The sequence below is a fragment of the Parasteatoda tepidariorum genome, chromosome 12, assembly GCF_982258835.1.
Source record: "Parasteatoda tepidariorum strain Cologne lab strain chromosome 12, Ptep-v5.0, whole genome shotgun sequence".
Lineage (NCBI taxonomy): Eukaryota > Metazoa > Arthropoda > Arachnida > Araneae > Theridiidae > Parasteatoda > Parasteatoda tepidariorum.
The window spans coordinates 56,903,646-56,919,998 of record NC_141766.1 but is presented as its reverse complement, the minus strand read 5'-3'; the positions used below and the strand labels follow the sequence as shown (position 1 = coordinate 56,919,998).

Here is a 16,353-nt window from a genome sequence, read left to right as displayed (position 1 = left end):
AACTAAGGAAAAAAATAATATTCTAAGATTTAGAAAATATACTATTGCCACGCATATATTAACTTAACAATATTTATTAAACTTATTTCACAAAATGCAAAATATAATTTGTAATTTTTCATTCAATAATTTAATATTTTAAGTCTATATTATAATTTGAGATTGAATGCAAATTGCACATTTTTATAAAAGTTACAACATAAAGCTTTTATAAAAACATACTTTTATCTGTACAGCTTGGATAAATTAGAATTTGATATCATTAAATATTTTTTTGTACTTTAATAATTTTAAAAATAATGCATCGTCATGAAATTTGTCATGATTTTCAAGAATTTATTCAAAAAATTTCTGTTAATAAGAGAATTAAAAGTTAAATTGCCGAACACTTCTCTTTCAATTAAAAAGAATGATCACCACTTTTCAACGAGATATGAGATTATATATCATCAATTTGATGGAACATAAAATATTAATAATAATAACAATAGCATTTATAAGAGTTCATAAACTCAAGGTTTTAAAATTTTATCTTTGAATAACTGTTCTTATCATATTTAACACATTTTGCAACATATTTTTCTTATGCTTCTTACCTAATTTTACTAATCATGAAAAGTATTATAAATTTAGATGAGAATTTTGAGAGTTGAACATAATGCTTTTAATTATGCTTTACGATATTATTAAACAATTTTTGTTAACTTATCGTAAGATTCGAAGATATATAATAAATAGAATTATTAGAGACAATGTTTTAACTATATTTCATGATGTTTTCAAACAATGCTTGTTTATTTACCATAAGATTCGAAGATATATAGATAAAAATTATTAGAAGTCATGAATCTATTGATGTTTTATCTTAGTTACTTTATTTGTCAAGCCAAGTTAGAAAACCATATCGAAATCAAAACTTGCAGAAGATCTGGGATCATTTTTTTTTTGGTTGGTTATATGATAATAAAAGTAGTGTATGCACATTAGATTTTTTTAAAATGTGTAATATACGTTTTACAAGTTTTCGATATGAAATTCCTTTATAGAAGTTTAAATTTGATTTTTCTTCAACAGACAGAATATTCCGTAATCACTGCTTTAAATCCATGTTTTTAGAATCCAAAATTTGATGATTTCCTATTAAAAAAGCTGGTGTAAAAATTATAAAAATAAGACTAATTGCCAGAAGCAATAGCGAGGCATTTCTGATAATCACTCTTTACCTTTTATAAATTTTCCCAGCAATCAAACAGGATTTTACGTTTTTATCACACTTTTTTCTTTAACGATTCAGCGGAATATATCTCCTATAAAACTGGTTTAAAATAATTTTTGAAAAAAAACTGAAGATTTACTCATTTTTCTTTTAATAAATGACCTGAATAGTCAGATTTTTGAGTGAATTTTAAAGAAATTATTTCTAAATTAAATATTTATTAAAAATATGAGATAAATATTTATTAAAAACGATCCAATATATGTGTAAATTTTTGATAAGGATTTAAAAATATGCATTAAGGAAAGTGATTACGGAGCACCCTAGATAAATACAATTTGTCACGTAATTATATATATTTTTTCTTCAACATACATAAAGTTTGTGTTCTTAATTACATGTTTCATTTCTTCAACGATCTCACCAATAATGATACAATAAGAAGTCCAATCACATTAAGGCATAAATAAATAATAATAACCCCCTTTCAGGAAGTCATAATACTTAAGTCTATATTTGGTGGGGAAGGTAAATCTATTATTCTGGGGAGTGGCCTTCGTGGCCATGTTTGATATTTCTTCAGCCTTAAGCCATGGTTCCATATTTCCTTCATTTTCTTTGTAAATGGATATATGTTCAGTTCAATCCATTCTGAGACTGTATCATCTTCATATATTTCTCTCAAAGCCTTCACAGCAGCATCTTGAAGCATTTGTAAAGACGAATTATAATAGCTAAAGTCTCTCAATAACTCATTCACTCGTAATGGACTGGAAAAATTATGATTACGATTATATTCCGTCATCCAGCCCTTATGAACAGTAATATCATTTATATATTTGTCTAAAGATTTGGCAACATCGTTGTGACGAAGAGTAAGTCTAAATACAGCAGAACCGGGAAAGAAGCATACACCAAGAGCTCGCCACATATTTGGATCATGTTCTAAATCTAAATGGTAATGGATGCGAGACGAACATTCTAGAAGCTCTTGCATGCGTGGAAATACCTCTTTAGTAAACTCTCCTTGTGAAACAGTAATAACATTTAGCAAAAGAGAAGGAATAGCCGCTGGCAAAAGCTCACACAGAGAAGCAAAATGATCGTATCTTTGCCATCCTGTTATTGCAATTCCTCTAAAGCCTCTAAAACTACTATTTTGTTCACTCATTACGCTTAGCCATGCTTTATTATTTTCTAAATGTCTTTTAGCATCAGGGACTGTTAAAGTTTCTCCGAAAGCACCTTTAAAAGCACTTGCAGTCCAAATAAAAGGAAACACTTGGCTGTATTTTTCCCAAAGACTATTTGGTAGGAATAAATAAACATCTTCTACATAAGACCAGGCCATTGGTTCAACTAGTTTCCCCATCTCGTATTTCTCCAATTCAGAAACTGTTATGTGTCTTAGCATATCATCCCACATTATTGGAGTCACCTTATGAGTATCTCGGATATATCTAGATACTTTTCGTACGTAGGCAAGAAATAAACTATTTCTGTCATATCTCGAGCATCGTGAACAATGACCTAATTGGTACACTTCATCACTACCTATATGAAGCCATTGCGAATCTGTATGCAGAGACATAACTTGACCAATCATAATTTTTACCAAGTTTAAACTGCCGTTATTGGTTGGACATAAAGATTGGGGAATATCTTCAACTTCTCGAAGATGCTTGAATTCCGGAAGTTTAAGAACGAATTCTAAATGACCAAATGTTTGTACCAGTGGAATAATGATAAGATCATTATTTTTCGCTAGCTCTAAGATGTATCTTATTTGCTTCTTAGTATAAGCATTCGACGCAGCTATAGAGGAAAGAGGACCCCAAAATGGAAAAGTATCTTCGTATTCCATTAAAATACCGTTAGCACCAGCGTTTCTAATAAGAGGAAAGATGGATTTGAAATAAGTAATTTTCGGAGGAGCACCCTTCAAATCAAAATGCACTAATCTTAAGGGAGGGATATACAGTGGTGGTTTTTCCGTTGTGGTAATATTTGGTATTTCAGTACGCATAGATTTGTATTTCGCTTTCATCAATACTGAAGTTGGTTTTATTCCCTGTTCCATATATTTCTCCCGTATAGATTTTTGACTGTGTTTCTTTTTCTCTAACTCTTCATTCATGCGGTGAATACGTATTTCTTCTTCGGTCATTCCTTTGTAATGAGATTCAGGAATACTTCCAGAAGTTATTGTCTGAACAGGAGGAGGATTGTCCTTATTCAGGTTTTTATTATCTATTTTTAGTGGCTTTGTAGCTTTAGTGACTAATTTAGCCGTATGTTCAATGAAATTGACATCAATGGGGTGTTTTACTGAAGTTCCGTCAGCTGTATATCCAACTTCTTCGGGAACTGTTGAATAATGTAAATAAAGGTAGAAAACGGCCCATACTAAACATCCAGATACCAATAAATATTTCCGCCTCCACATCGACATTATCGTCATGCGAAGAGAATTCCGGAAACTATCTTTCATTTCCCTAGAAAACAAGAAAAAAATGTTACCACAATTTTGGTTATGAGTACAGAAATCACAGTAGAATCATGCTTTGAAATTTCATCATGGCCTACGTCTATAAAGGATCAAAAGAATAATACATTAAAATTTTCTTATGTACCTTAAATTTTCGATATTTAAAAAAGTATTTTTTTTTCTAATGCTCATCGGTTAAGAACAGTTTTAACCAAAAACGAAGCTTTAATTTTTTACAGTTTTGTTTAAAAAGGAAAAAAAGTTGAATGAATAAAATAAGTCATATGAATAGGCAAAATTTTAATGACACATAGCTTTTATTTCTTTTTTTAAAGAAGTTAGTTAAAAATCAAATTTTTTCTTTATTAGCAAAAAATTAAGAGAAAAAAACTTTGGCTTTGTTCGGAGATTTAGAACCGAGGAACATTTTAACACGGGAGGAAAAAAGCTTTTGAGATATTTTAATTTTAAATTACTGTAAATAAAAGTTCACATTTTACAAAATTAAGCATGCATTATTTTAGGAAAAAATGACTTTTTTGTTTTTTCGTCATTAGTTTTTTTTTAGAATTTTGGTAATGAATGGTGTTTTTTTAGAGTTTAGTATTTCAGTAGCAAAAAAAAAATTAATTAGACAATTATAAAAAGTATACTCTTTATTACGAATTAAATACTTTCTCGTAATTTTTTTTAAAAAATAATTTCCAACTTATAATTGTAGTTATTAAATGTATGAGTCAGCCTAATAGTAGGCTGGAAATAGTATATTCAAGTTAAGGTTTTAAGTTCAAACCCTACAGCATATTACAACGTAATATGATTCAATATAAAAATTTATAGCATAAAATACAAAACTGTTACAATATTAAATATACGCATACATTGCATCTACTCCGTAAGACAATGGAGCTAACTTTGGATAGATAAATTATTTGTTAACGTCAACTTGTTGGACAGCTAATTGACTTAAGTTTGGTTTAAAATAAGAAAGATATGGAGATGAATTATATTACTTCAATTCCACGTGGAACCTCCACTCAGCGATATAAGCAGTGATAAAATCATGCGGAGGTCGAGATAACCTGGTCGGTAGGGAACTGGGCCCATGTTCGAGAGTTCGAGGGTTCGAACCCCGCCCCCCGAAGACTCCCCGTGTATGTCTTCGCCAAGATAGACTCGACAGATTTACCTTACGACCTTCGCTCGACAGATTTAACGTGCACATTACTGATGCACGTTAAATCTGTCGAGTCGCAAAGTCCTCCATGGTTCCATAACAATTCAAAACCTCTGGGGGTACTGGATTGGAGATCGATCGTTCTCTGATTCAGGTCAAAATTACGATGAATGAATGAATGTGTGAATGGGTCCGTCCTATAAAACTGGCTGTGACGTGTGTGTGGCCGAAGAAGAATTTTTGGCCATGGGATGGCGACACTTAAAAACGAGAAACTCACACTCTGCCTTAAATTTGCTCAGTTTCACCAAGCAGGCTTGCCCGTGTGGCAAGTGGCATTAGAAACAACAACAACAAAATCATGCGAGTGATATATTATATTGAACATATTAAAACACGAATCATTAATTGAATATTTGCAACGTTTAGTACTGGTTATTTATTTTAGTTTCTTCTGTTAGAAAAAAACAAGAAGCTTCCATTTATTCTACTTTGTCTGAAAGCCCATATAAGAAGCATTACTTCAGAAAAAACGAGATGTTCATAAATGAATGTCACCGTTTTCCCTCAAGCACTCATTTTATCTTCTACCACTTATTTTTCCGGTACACGTATACTAGGATTTCGTGTACAGAATATTCGTTACTAAAACAGGGCAAGTACTTTGATTCTTTATTACTAGAGTACCAAGTTCCAGATGAACAGTGTTGAAGACATGGGGAAATCAATCTTTGCCTATAAGGGTGGTTAATAAAACATCTACTTCTCCAATAATCAGTGCTAGTTGAGTGAGTTTTTTTCTTCTAAATTTAGAGCTATTGTACAAAGATAGAAACAACTTTTACTCTGTTGGTTGAATTATTTAGTTGCGGTTGTGTTTAACACTAAAATATGCTTTTTATTGTCATTCATAAAAATATATATTCATAAGAGCTAAACTTGCAGTTTAATTCAAAGCAATTACATGAGACCAAATGTATTTGCAATACAACTTCTTGAAATTGATGTGGGATTTTTAAATCCTCTTCATCTAGCCTTAAAGCGTCTATACATTTAAAATAAATTAACATTATGCATTTAAAAATAAGTCACACTTGCCCAATATGTATTAAAATTGTTTGAAAATTAATTTCAACTCTTCTTTTCAACAAAAGACGTATTGGGAGTTCGACGAAGAAAGAAAAATTACATGGAAGAAAATATTCTGGTAAAATTACCGCATTATGGTAGTGACTTTTACGGTAAAAAAACCCATAATTCTGGTAACAAAACCCAAAATATATAACTGTATTTACACCATTCATTTAATAATTTTTCCATTCACGTGGTAGCGGTTTACCGAAAAGTCTGGTTTTCAAACATTTAGTAAAAAATACAAAACTGAAAAGTAAGTTCAGCCTAATTAATGGTTTTATGCCATGCTCTAAAGTATCATGATATAATCACCACATTTTACCAAATTTAAGAAATTTTATACACATTTTATAAGGCGATATTCTATTGCTAATTTAACCAAAACCATTCCGAAAGCGAATCGGTAAAAATTGCTGAACTTTTTGCTGTTCTCATAGAGCCAGAAACACGGTAAATTTAATCATACTGCGGTAGTTTTGATCATACTTCTTTTTTTAGTGCAGAAATTAAAATTTTATACGGGTTCTTTTATATTACATGTATTACTGTGGTCCTCAAACCCACATCGCTGACCAATTCCGATCAATAAAATCAATTGTCGAGTCGCGATGGCTCAGGGGACCGACCGTTCACCTTTCAATGAGGTTAACTGGGTTCGAATCCTAGTGATGGCTGGGAGATACGAATTCCGCATCCGGCTTGCACCGACCACAGTGCTGGTTGACGAATCATGGGCTAGAGTCCCCTTGACGTCGTCTAAACCGTGGGAGGTTTTCGTGGTTTTCGGCAGCATGTAACGCAAATCCTGGTTAGTTCTATCAAAAAGTCCTCCACGAAGGCAATTTTCACCCAATATTTGATCCAAGAATTCCATTGTCATCTGGATTGGGTACAAAATTATAAGGGTACGGAGTTGAACATTAGTTGTCGTAAACCTAAAATATTCGGTCGGCTGTTCAACGACGGTTATAAAATAAATCAAATGGGAGTTATGGTGGCTCAGGGGATTGAGCGTTCCACTTCCAAAGAGGTGAACTGGGTACGAATCCCAGCGATAGCTGGTTGATACGAATTCCGCACCCAGCTTGCATGGACCACAGTACTGACGTAAAATATCCTCAATGGTAGACGGATTATGGGTTAGAGACCCATTGTCATCAGGCTAACCGTGGGAGGGTTTCGTGCCTTTCCTCCCCATGTAATGCGAATACGGGTTAGTTCCATCAAAATGTCCTCCATGGAAGCAAATGTCTCCCAATACTTGATCCCTTGTCTACTGGATTGGATTCAAAATTACAAAGCTACGGAGTTAAGCATTGGTATTGCTTTTTCATTTAGAAAAGAGATTTCTTTTAATTAAATTAGCTGTATCAAAAACATTTTTGAAAAGCAATATTTTATTCAAGATAGTTCGTAAATAATGTAGATTTTGAAAGCTAGTTCTTGAAAGCTTTTGTTAACGGAATGTTAAGTGTGATTTTGTTTTATACTTAAACACGTAAGTGAAAGCAACATCATTAATGAATCAGTTTAAAGCTTTAGAAAACTTTATGAATTTTAAATAGGAGACAGGATACCTGCTGTTATTTGTTGTGTATAATAGTTAGTTAAATATTCATATTGGTATCGGCATTCATCTATTCAATAGCATTCATGAAACTAATTTAAATATTTACGTATTCATTTATATTCATAAAATAATCTTCATACTTGAAACAAAATGTATCTTTTAGTCTGTAAAATGTATCATGCACTTTAATTGGTTTATTTTAACAAGTTATTCATGGTAACATTTTGAAATATGTAGCGGAGCAGCTTTAAATAAATATATATTTTGAAATATATATCTATTTAAAGCTGCTTAAAACGACACAATGATATGATATACAATAATAAAAAGGCACGTAAGACATGAGAACTATTGAAACTTTTTCTATGATAGAGGAATTTGAAGCAGAACGAAGTGTTATTTAAAGGAGGATAGTTTAAGAAAAATAATTTAAAAATAAATAGGAGTAGTTAAAAAAAACTATTGTGACTAAAAGTTCATAATATCCCAAGGCAACATTGTTACAAAAAATTTATTTTTTCTTCTTTTTATATTCCTTTTAAAATATATATTCAAAAAAAAACTATTGTGACGAAAAGTTCATAATATCCCAAGGCAACATTGTTACAAATAATTTATTTTTTCTTCTTTTTATATTCCTTTTAAAATACATATTCAATTCACGCATATCGAATGATCAAACAAAAGCTTGATTATTTTTATTTTTAATGTGTTTTTTAGAATTAAAATGTTCTAAAGAAAACCTATGAAACGAAATAATGTATTTTGTAGTTTTAAGCCTTATTAGATTTAAGCAATTATTTTATCAGTATTTTAAATAATAAAAATAAAGTAAATTAGAAAAGTATCTCTTGTAAAGAAAAATATTCCCCAACAGGAAAAAAACTATTAAAGGATGATCATATTTTAACAATATAATTTTGTTCCATTTAAGATTATTCCCAAATGAATTTTTACAAAAATAATTAGCTTTTTTAAATTATTTGTTGATTTTATTAGAAGCATATTAAAAATTGTTAAATTTATGAACATCGGTGAAGTTAGTTTTTAAAAGTCTCTAAAACAATCGCCAAATAATTCAACTTCTCTCGCCAATCACATATATTGATGGAGCAGTTTGTGCTCGATATTTTTTTTAAAAAAACTGTGAGTGGCTAAAAAATAAATTTCAATAAATAAAATATATTTTCGACTTAACTAATATCTAATTTGGTTAGATTCGATGATTAAATACTTTGATACTATTTATCTTGCATCTCTTTATATTTAACGTCAGTTTACTTTCATAATATGTATTTTACATCCAGTTACTTTCATAATATGTATTTTACATCCAGTTACTTTCATAATATGTATTTTGCATCTCTCTATATTTAGAGTCTATTGGCAAAGCTAGGAAAACAACATGCGTCTCTTTATAATAATATTTAACACCTCATGATTAATATGCAATGCTTTCCTATATTCTATCTTATTCAGCAGAGTTTGGCGAAATATTTAATTTCACAAATTAAATTTTATTGCAAATTTTACCAAAATCATAACCAAAGCTCATCGGTATAAATTACCGAGCTTTCTAGTATTCCCATAGAAATAGAAACATGGTAAATTTCCCATATTCTGGTGGTTTTGATCATATTTTTCTCCTAGTGTAAATTTTCTACTCTGACTCTAGATAGCCGGTTACAAAAACTTTAAACTATATTTTTAATCCAAAGCAAACAGTGAAATCATAATGAAAAAGGATCGATCGCTTGGAAATGAAATGAATAAATACTTGTAAAGTTATATTTCATCTATTTTCAACTAAACACGTACTGAAAACTACTAACGAAATTTCGATTAATCATCAGAAAATTGAAAAAATTGAAAAGTTATTTAATAAAAAAATCATTTTGTTTATTAGCTTAAAAAAGTTTCTTCCATATATTGTTCAAATTTATTATAACAAGCAATATTTCCCCATTTCATAAATAAAGTTAGTGTAAGACGATCATTGTTGAAAAATTCTTTTGTGTTTCCTAAAATCGTTTTGTTAGCATTATTTGAAAAAATATGAGCTTGGATGATTTATTTCAGCATTTAAAAAAAATAATACCTTTTTCTTTTATTTACATTTACAACCCTCATTAAAACCAAAAAATGAAACATGAACCCATCTTCCTTTTTCTAATTCTATTGTCTGACAAAAATCGCCTTCCGTCTGTTTTCATTTCAATTATTTTTTCCTCTTTATTGCTCATTTACTACTATGTATACGCAACGAAATTTAATACCCCTGAACAAAAGACCTTAATCGCATGCAAGAAAATGCTGCTGTAAAGGAAATTCGACGTTTTAAGAGCTATCACACGTAAATGAAGCCGTTTCAAACCGCGGTGGCTGATGGGAAGGGGACCATTTCCCGTGTGTGCCCGTAATTTCTAATATTTTGTGCTCCGGATCTTTTGGCTATTTCCCCAACCCTAGAACCTAACGAGCGAGGTAGAGCTTTTATCAGTGTAGCAAAGTAACAGGGCGAATTCGTTGTAGATTAATCACGGGGCATTAAATATTATTATACCCTCAGCGGGATGAGTTGTTATCTCGGTTTAACCAATCGGCTCTAAATATGATACATAAATTTAGAAAATGTTTTATTATCTATGATAGCATAATCGGATAATACTGAAAGCCAAAATGTATTCTTGTTTATCAAAATTTGTAATTTCGGAAAACTGTTAAACTTTAGTGAAGTACATTTTTAGAATTGTTTTATTCGTCTTTTATATTATAACTAGAGTTATAAGCATATTATCGTAGTTTATAATGTTCGTTTGCTTAAAATGTAGAATTTGGAGTGAATTACAGAGAAAAACAGAATCATGAATTTTTGAGTAAAGCTAATCGCACTTTCACAGAGAGAAAAAACGCGAAAACCTCTCACGGTTTACCCTACTGCACTGTAAATATTCCGGATCAAATTACGGTCTAAAGTAGCGGCACTTTAAGTGCATCATCCTTAGAATCCCTTTTAACGTAAAATCTCTTTTACCGTAAAATCCATTCTACCGTAAGATCTATTTTACCGTAAAATCCATTTTCGCCGTAGAATATTATACCGTAATTTTTAATGAAATATTTATTTAATTAAAAATATTCAGTGATTTAAGGGCTATTATAACTGTAAAAGTTGCAGCATATCAGATATTTATTCCGTAACATGTTCCGGTAAAAATGGATTCTACGGTAAAAGGCACCGGCACACAGAGTGCCGGCATTTTTAACAGAAACTTTTTAATGTGTTTAACGAGACTTGATCCTTTTCTATTTTAGGTTTAATTTGCTATTTTTGTTCACCGGGTTTTTCAGCTATTTCCCTATCTCAGAACTTAACAAGCTAGGTAGAACTGTTATCAGGGTAACAACCCAGCAGGGAAGTAAAATGCTTAGGAAAATGCCTTCAGCGGTAGATGGATCCTGAGTTAAACCCCTTATCGTCGGACTAACCGTGGGAAGTTTTCGCGTTTTTCCTCTCCTCGTAGCGTAAATGTGTGTTAGCTTCATAAAAAAGTCAGTATGTCACATCCATTTATCTAAGAATCTCTTTGTTTTCTGGTTTGAGTTAAAAATTACAAGACTATATAGACAGTCGTAAACCTAAAGATGGGTCGATTATTCAACGCTGGCTCTAAAATGAAATTTAAAAAAAATGAAAAATTGAGAAGACGCTAGATATATAAATTATAAATTATTTTATTGTCTGTGATGGCAGAATCGTACACTACTAAAAGTCAAAATAATTTTTTAATAATTTATTTTTAAATTTGTAAAATTGAAAAAATATTAATCTTTAACGAAGTACATTTTCATTATTCTTTTATATGTACTTCAATTAATAATAGGAGGACTTCTTGCAGCTTGTAAAGTTCTCTCTTTATAGTATTTAGCCTAAAAGGGAAGTGGTGAATCAATTATGAGGAAATTTTTAAAGGAAGCTAATCCCACTTTTGTTACATGAATAAAAACAGGAAAACCTCTTCCGGTTGACCCGAATGCGATGACGCAAAAGGCTTTTATTTTTCTAGTTTGTTATTATTGTGCTCCTTGTCTTATGGCTATTTGGCCAAATTTGGCTGAGTGAGGTAAAATTAGCATTAAAATATGGTATATACATGATAAATTTCTGTAAATAACGTAAAATTTGGTAATTCTTTCATGACACCTTAGAGCATTGGCATAAAAACCATTCATTTGGTTAAATTTTCTTTTCAGTCTTGTATTTGTTTATCAAATGTTTGGTAAAAAGAACTATAATTTTGAAAACTATAATTTTCGGTAAACCGTTATCATATGAACGAAAAAATTACCATTAATGGTTTATACATATATTTTGGTTTATTTTGGTATATTTTGGTTTTTAATACCAGTATTATATTTTTTTATACCAAATATATCACTATCATTGAGAACGGTAGTTTTACCAAAATGTTTCTCCATGAACAAAATGCGTTTTTAAATTAACATGACCAAAGAATGCTAGGAACTATATCTGACGCCAACTATACTGTTCTAATATTTTTTCTTGTTCTGTTCAGCTTAATTTCTAGTTAGTGCGATTAAGGTCTTTTAATCAAAGGTAATTAAATTTAATTATTACGTAGTCATAGCAATTTATGAGAAATTAAGAGAGAAAAATAGTCCAAACAGAAAAAGAGGATGCCAATTTGGCCAGATAAAAAAATTAGCTTTGAAAAAGAAAGGAAGGGGTATTAAGATTTATATTTTATTTTAAAAAAGGTTCTATATAAATAGATGGATAAGTTATATCTTAAAATCCAGAAATAAGTTATCTAAACTCAACTTATTCAAAGTATGATCACGCCATAAGTTTAGGAAAAGCGCATGAATATTTCAACAATGTCCTTTTACGCTAACTTTTGCATTTATCTAGAGAAATATCTCTTGAAATTTTTTTATTTGGAAAGCTTAAGGAGACATTTTTTTAGAGAAATAAAGAAAGTTTATTTTTGAATAAGTGATTTTTTTTTCGCAATTTATTAATTTTGAGATGCTTAATCCAAATTATGCTCGGGAATCTAAAGTTAATTTTGAGTTGAAAAATAGGAAATATAATTTTAAAAACATTTCTTATATCACCCGTTTGATTTCGTCGAATCGTTCCGTTTTCAAGCGAACGGATAAATTCAGTTATTGTTCCACCTATAGCTAAAAAATATAGCTAAATATCAGAACAACCGGGTGTGCTATATCTGATGCAAAAACAAATGGAAATTAAACAAGGAAATATAACTGTTCAAGGCTATTTCTCATGCAAAAATAAACGGAATGTGAACTAGGAAAAAAAAGAGGAAAGAAATCTCACTACATAAACTCGGGGTGGTGGAATTGGCTTATTCTTAAAAATATATATATATATATAATATATTCTTTTATATATATATATATATATATATATATATATATATATATATATATATATATATATATATATATATATATATTTATATATATATATATATATATATATATATATATATATATATATATATATATATATATATATATATATATATATATATATATATATATATATATATATATATATATGTGTGTGTGTGTGTATAAAGATCAACGCTATTGCCCTCTGAATAGTTAGAGCAGCATAAAAAGTGATTTCTTGAAATAAACCTCAAAGCAAGGAAGATGGAGATAAAATAATAGGTATAAAGTTCGACGAGAAAGAAAATGATTTCCTACGAGAAAACGTGTTTGTGTAGTATCGTGATATCGAGTACAAATTACTACCATGTTCTTTGACAGTACGGAGATCATTTATTCATTGCTATCTTCGTAATTGCTAGATGCTAGAGATAATTATTTGTCTGTCAAAAAAGTGACTTATCATAACATACATATACATATTAGTATTTATTAAACACTTTAATAATATTTTTTATATTATATCCAATTTTACTAGTTATTTTTATATATATTTTGATAGACTTATTTTCTTTAAAAAATAATCACGTCTAAAGCAAAAATCATATTGTCTAAGAAAATGTATTTTTTAATTAAAATAAGATATTTTTCTGGTGCTGTTTAATGAACTGATTATACAGATTTGCATTATAAAAAAAACATGATAAACATGATAAAAAAACGTAAAAAAAATTTAATGAAAGTTGCCGTATAACTCAAGTGTGTTTGATCCGAATTATATAGCGTTAGAAGAATGTTTATTTTTTGTATATTTTTGTATTTATTTTTCATTTTTTCTATTTCGCAGGAAAAAAATATTACATGAAATCGAAACTTTTACATTGTTGGAATTGTTATTCTAAAATTACGGTAAAATAACCGGCAGAATCTATCGATCGAATTAACCGTAAAGTTTACGGTAAGGAATGTTTTTTTATTAAGGTCCTGAATTCGTTTTAAACTAGTATGATTTAAAACCATGAATGCAGAACTGTGCTGCTTTTTAACCTTTCACAACTGTAGCATGGTTTCACAATCGTAAAATTGAGGTATAGCTGGACACTGGAGACAGTTTAGAAGCTTTATTGTGCTGCCATCTATACGTGAATGTCTTATTCTAATAGCCCAAGATCATAAATTGAAGAATGCAGTGCAATTCTGGGATTCTGGGATTCGAACTCCTGCTCTGTCGGTCATAAGATTGGCAGATTAACCCTCTCGGCAGTATCTACTAATCAGCGAAAAACTCAGTGGCTTCATTAGGTGGGTCAAGTTGGTGCGATAAAATTCCTTTTTTTAAGAACCTTTTTTAGCTGAGAGCATTTAATAAACGGTTTTTCTCATATTTAACAGTTTGAATACCATCTTTTTTATGATTATTCGACTGTTTTGTTTGAATATGGTAAAATAACAATTAAATAAACTGTTATTTAACCATTTTTTTTCGATAAATTTCCAATAGCGTAGTTACTCACGAGTGAATAAATATGGCCATATTTTCTAGATAGTTGCAGCCCAAAGATTGTGTATCAGGCAAAAAAAATTATAAAGTATATGTAAAAAGTTTGAGATTGGGTCTGATCTTGTAATTTAATTTGTAGTTATTACTAATAACGCCTAAGTGGGTATTTCATATTGTAAGTTTTAAGTGAGTTTTCGGAATATTGATAATTTGATCTATAGTTAATCAGGGTGTTATGTTCCTTAACCCGTCTAAAATAGGTAGAACTTTTTAACTCTTTGTCCAAGATGGGACACCGTCATCTCTTTCATATATTTTTTGCTCTCTATTTACAAGAAAAAGTATATTTTGGTATCTTTTAATTATAAAAATATATTCTACGGCTGTATTTGTTTTGGAGCTATTTTGACACATTTTTGTTCATTTGAGAGAAGCCTTTTTTTTCGGTGCTTAAGCATACATTCATTGACTGTTGTATGGCGAATATACACAATACAAACCCATGAAGTAATAAGACAACATACTTATAATAAGACATGGTTGTATATTATTTGAATATCTTTAAGCTATCATTATCACGACTGATGTTATATCGATATTAAAAAATAACTATATTTTATCATTTATATATTTCACGATATATCTATCTGAACCTCGCCCAGCTCTGTTGTTGACGTTGAGTCAAAAACTATTTCACCCTTTGACAGCGGGGAACCTTTTATATATTTTTCGAAGCTCTAATTGCAAGCAAAAATATATTTGGGTATACTTTTAATTATAAAAAAAACAGTCTAACAGTTGCTAAAAAATGTGTTAGGTTATCGGAATTATATTTGTACTAAAATGTAAAATCCAAAAAGAGTAATTAGAAGATCTTTATTCATTCATATTCCAAAATTTATTAATTGATTCAACCAAAGCAATTTCAATAATGAATAACTGTTTCCCATTAGATTTAAATAACTGTAAAGAAGTTCGAATATAAAAAAAAATATTTAGTGGAAATGAGCCTTGCTTGGAAGATTTCTCCTTTAACGCTAATAAATTAATTTAATCTTATAAATTAATAAAATACTAAATATAAAATTTTTTACTTATTTTGACCTAAATTAGTACAAAATAATGAAAAAGCATGAAAAATATGTTTAATAAAAATTCTGCGTTAAAGGGTTAAGTAATGAAAGTAGAAATCACGAAAATTGTTTATAGACCCATAGCAATCAATGAGCAGTCTACGAATTACTACGTGCTCTGTGAGTACCTGAAATACTAATTTTATAATTGCTAATTGATGGCGCGTGCTAGACTGTACCCATGCACTGTAAAAGTTTTAAGAAAAATAGAATGAAAAACAAACGTGTCTGTTAAATGTACATAACTGTACTAGTTAACACTGTATAAGTTTTCTGCAAAAAAAAAAAAAAAAAAAAAAAAAAAACAGAATGAAAAACAAACATGTCTGTTAAATTGCGTAAGTTCTTCAAGTTTTTCATTAACAGATTATGGAAAACATATTTTTCTCTTTGCATTTCTCTAAAAGGACTCTCTTCAAGTATTTCAGCTTACTGTAATTTGCTATTGCGTTTTCCTGTTTGATTTTCCATTATGGGGCCTCGGGGCACTGTCAGTTTTTGGTTTCATTACTGGCAACAGAAAGGCTCATGTGTGTTGGCAGACAGTGTGTCCCCTGATGAAGTGCTGTCCTACTAACATACAGATCTTAATATTTTTGTAATTTTTGTTTTCTGCTAGAATTGTTTTTCTGACTCTTTAAATCAGTGTATTGTTATTCATTTCATAAGTAAATAGTCACTCTGCCGGTGTG

The 16,353-nt window shown here is 29.9% G+C and overlaps 1 protein-coding gene across 2 annotated transcripts in view; it reads right to left on the bottom strand.

Annotated features, from left to right (window-relative positions):
• Window positions 1-937: 937 nt before the first annotated feature.
• LOC107452992 (hexosaminidase D) overlaps window positions 938-16,353 on the bottom strand; it is a 192,142-nt gene continuing 176,726 nt past the window's right edge. For both annotated transcript variants that reach the window (XM_071188421.2, XM_016069641.4), the window contains one exon: window positions 938-3,711. In XM_071188421.2, coding sequence (XP_071044522.1) covers window positions 1,704-3,707 — 2,004 coding nt within the window. In that variant the 5' untranslated portion in view covers window positions 3,708-3,711 and the 3' untranslated portion in view covers window positions 938-1,703. The remainder of the gene's footprint in view (window positions 3,712-16,353) is intronic.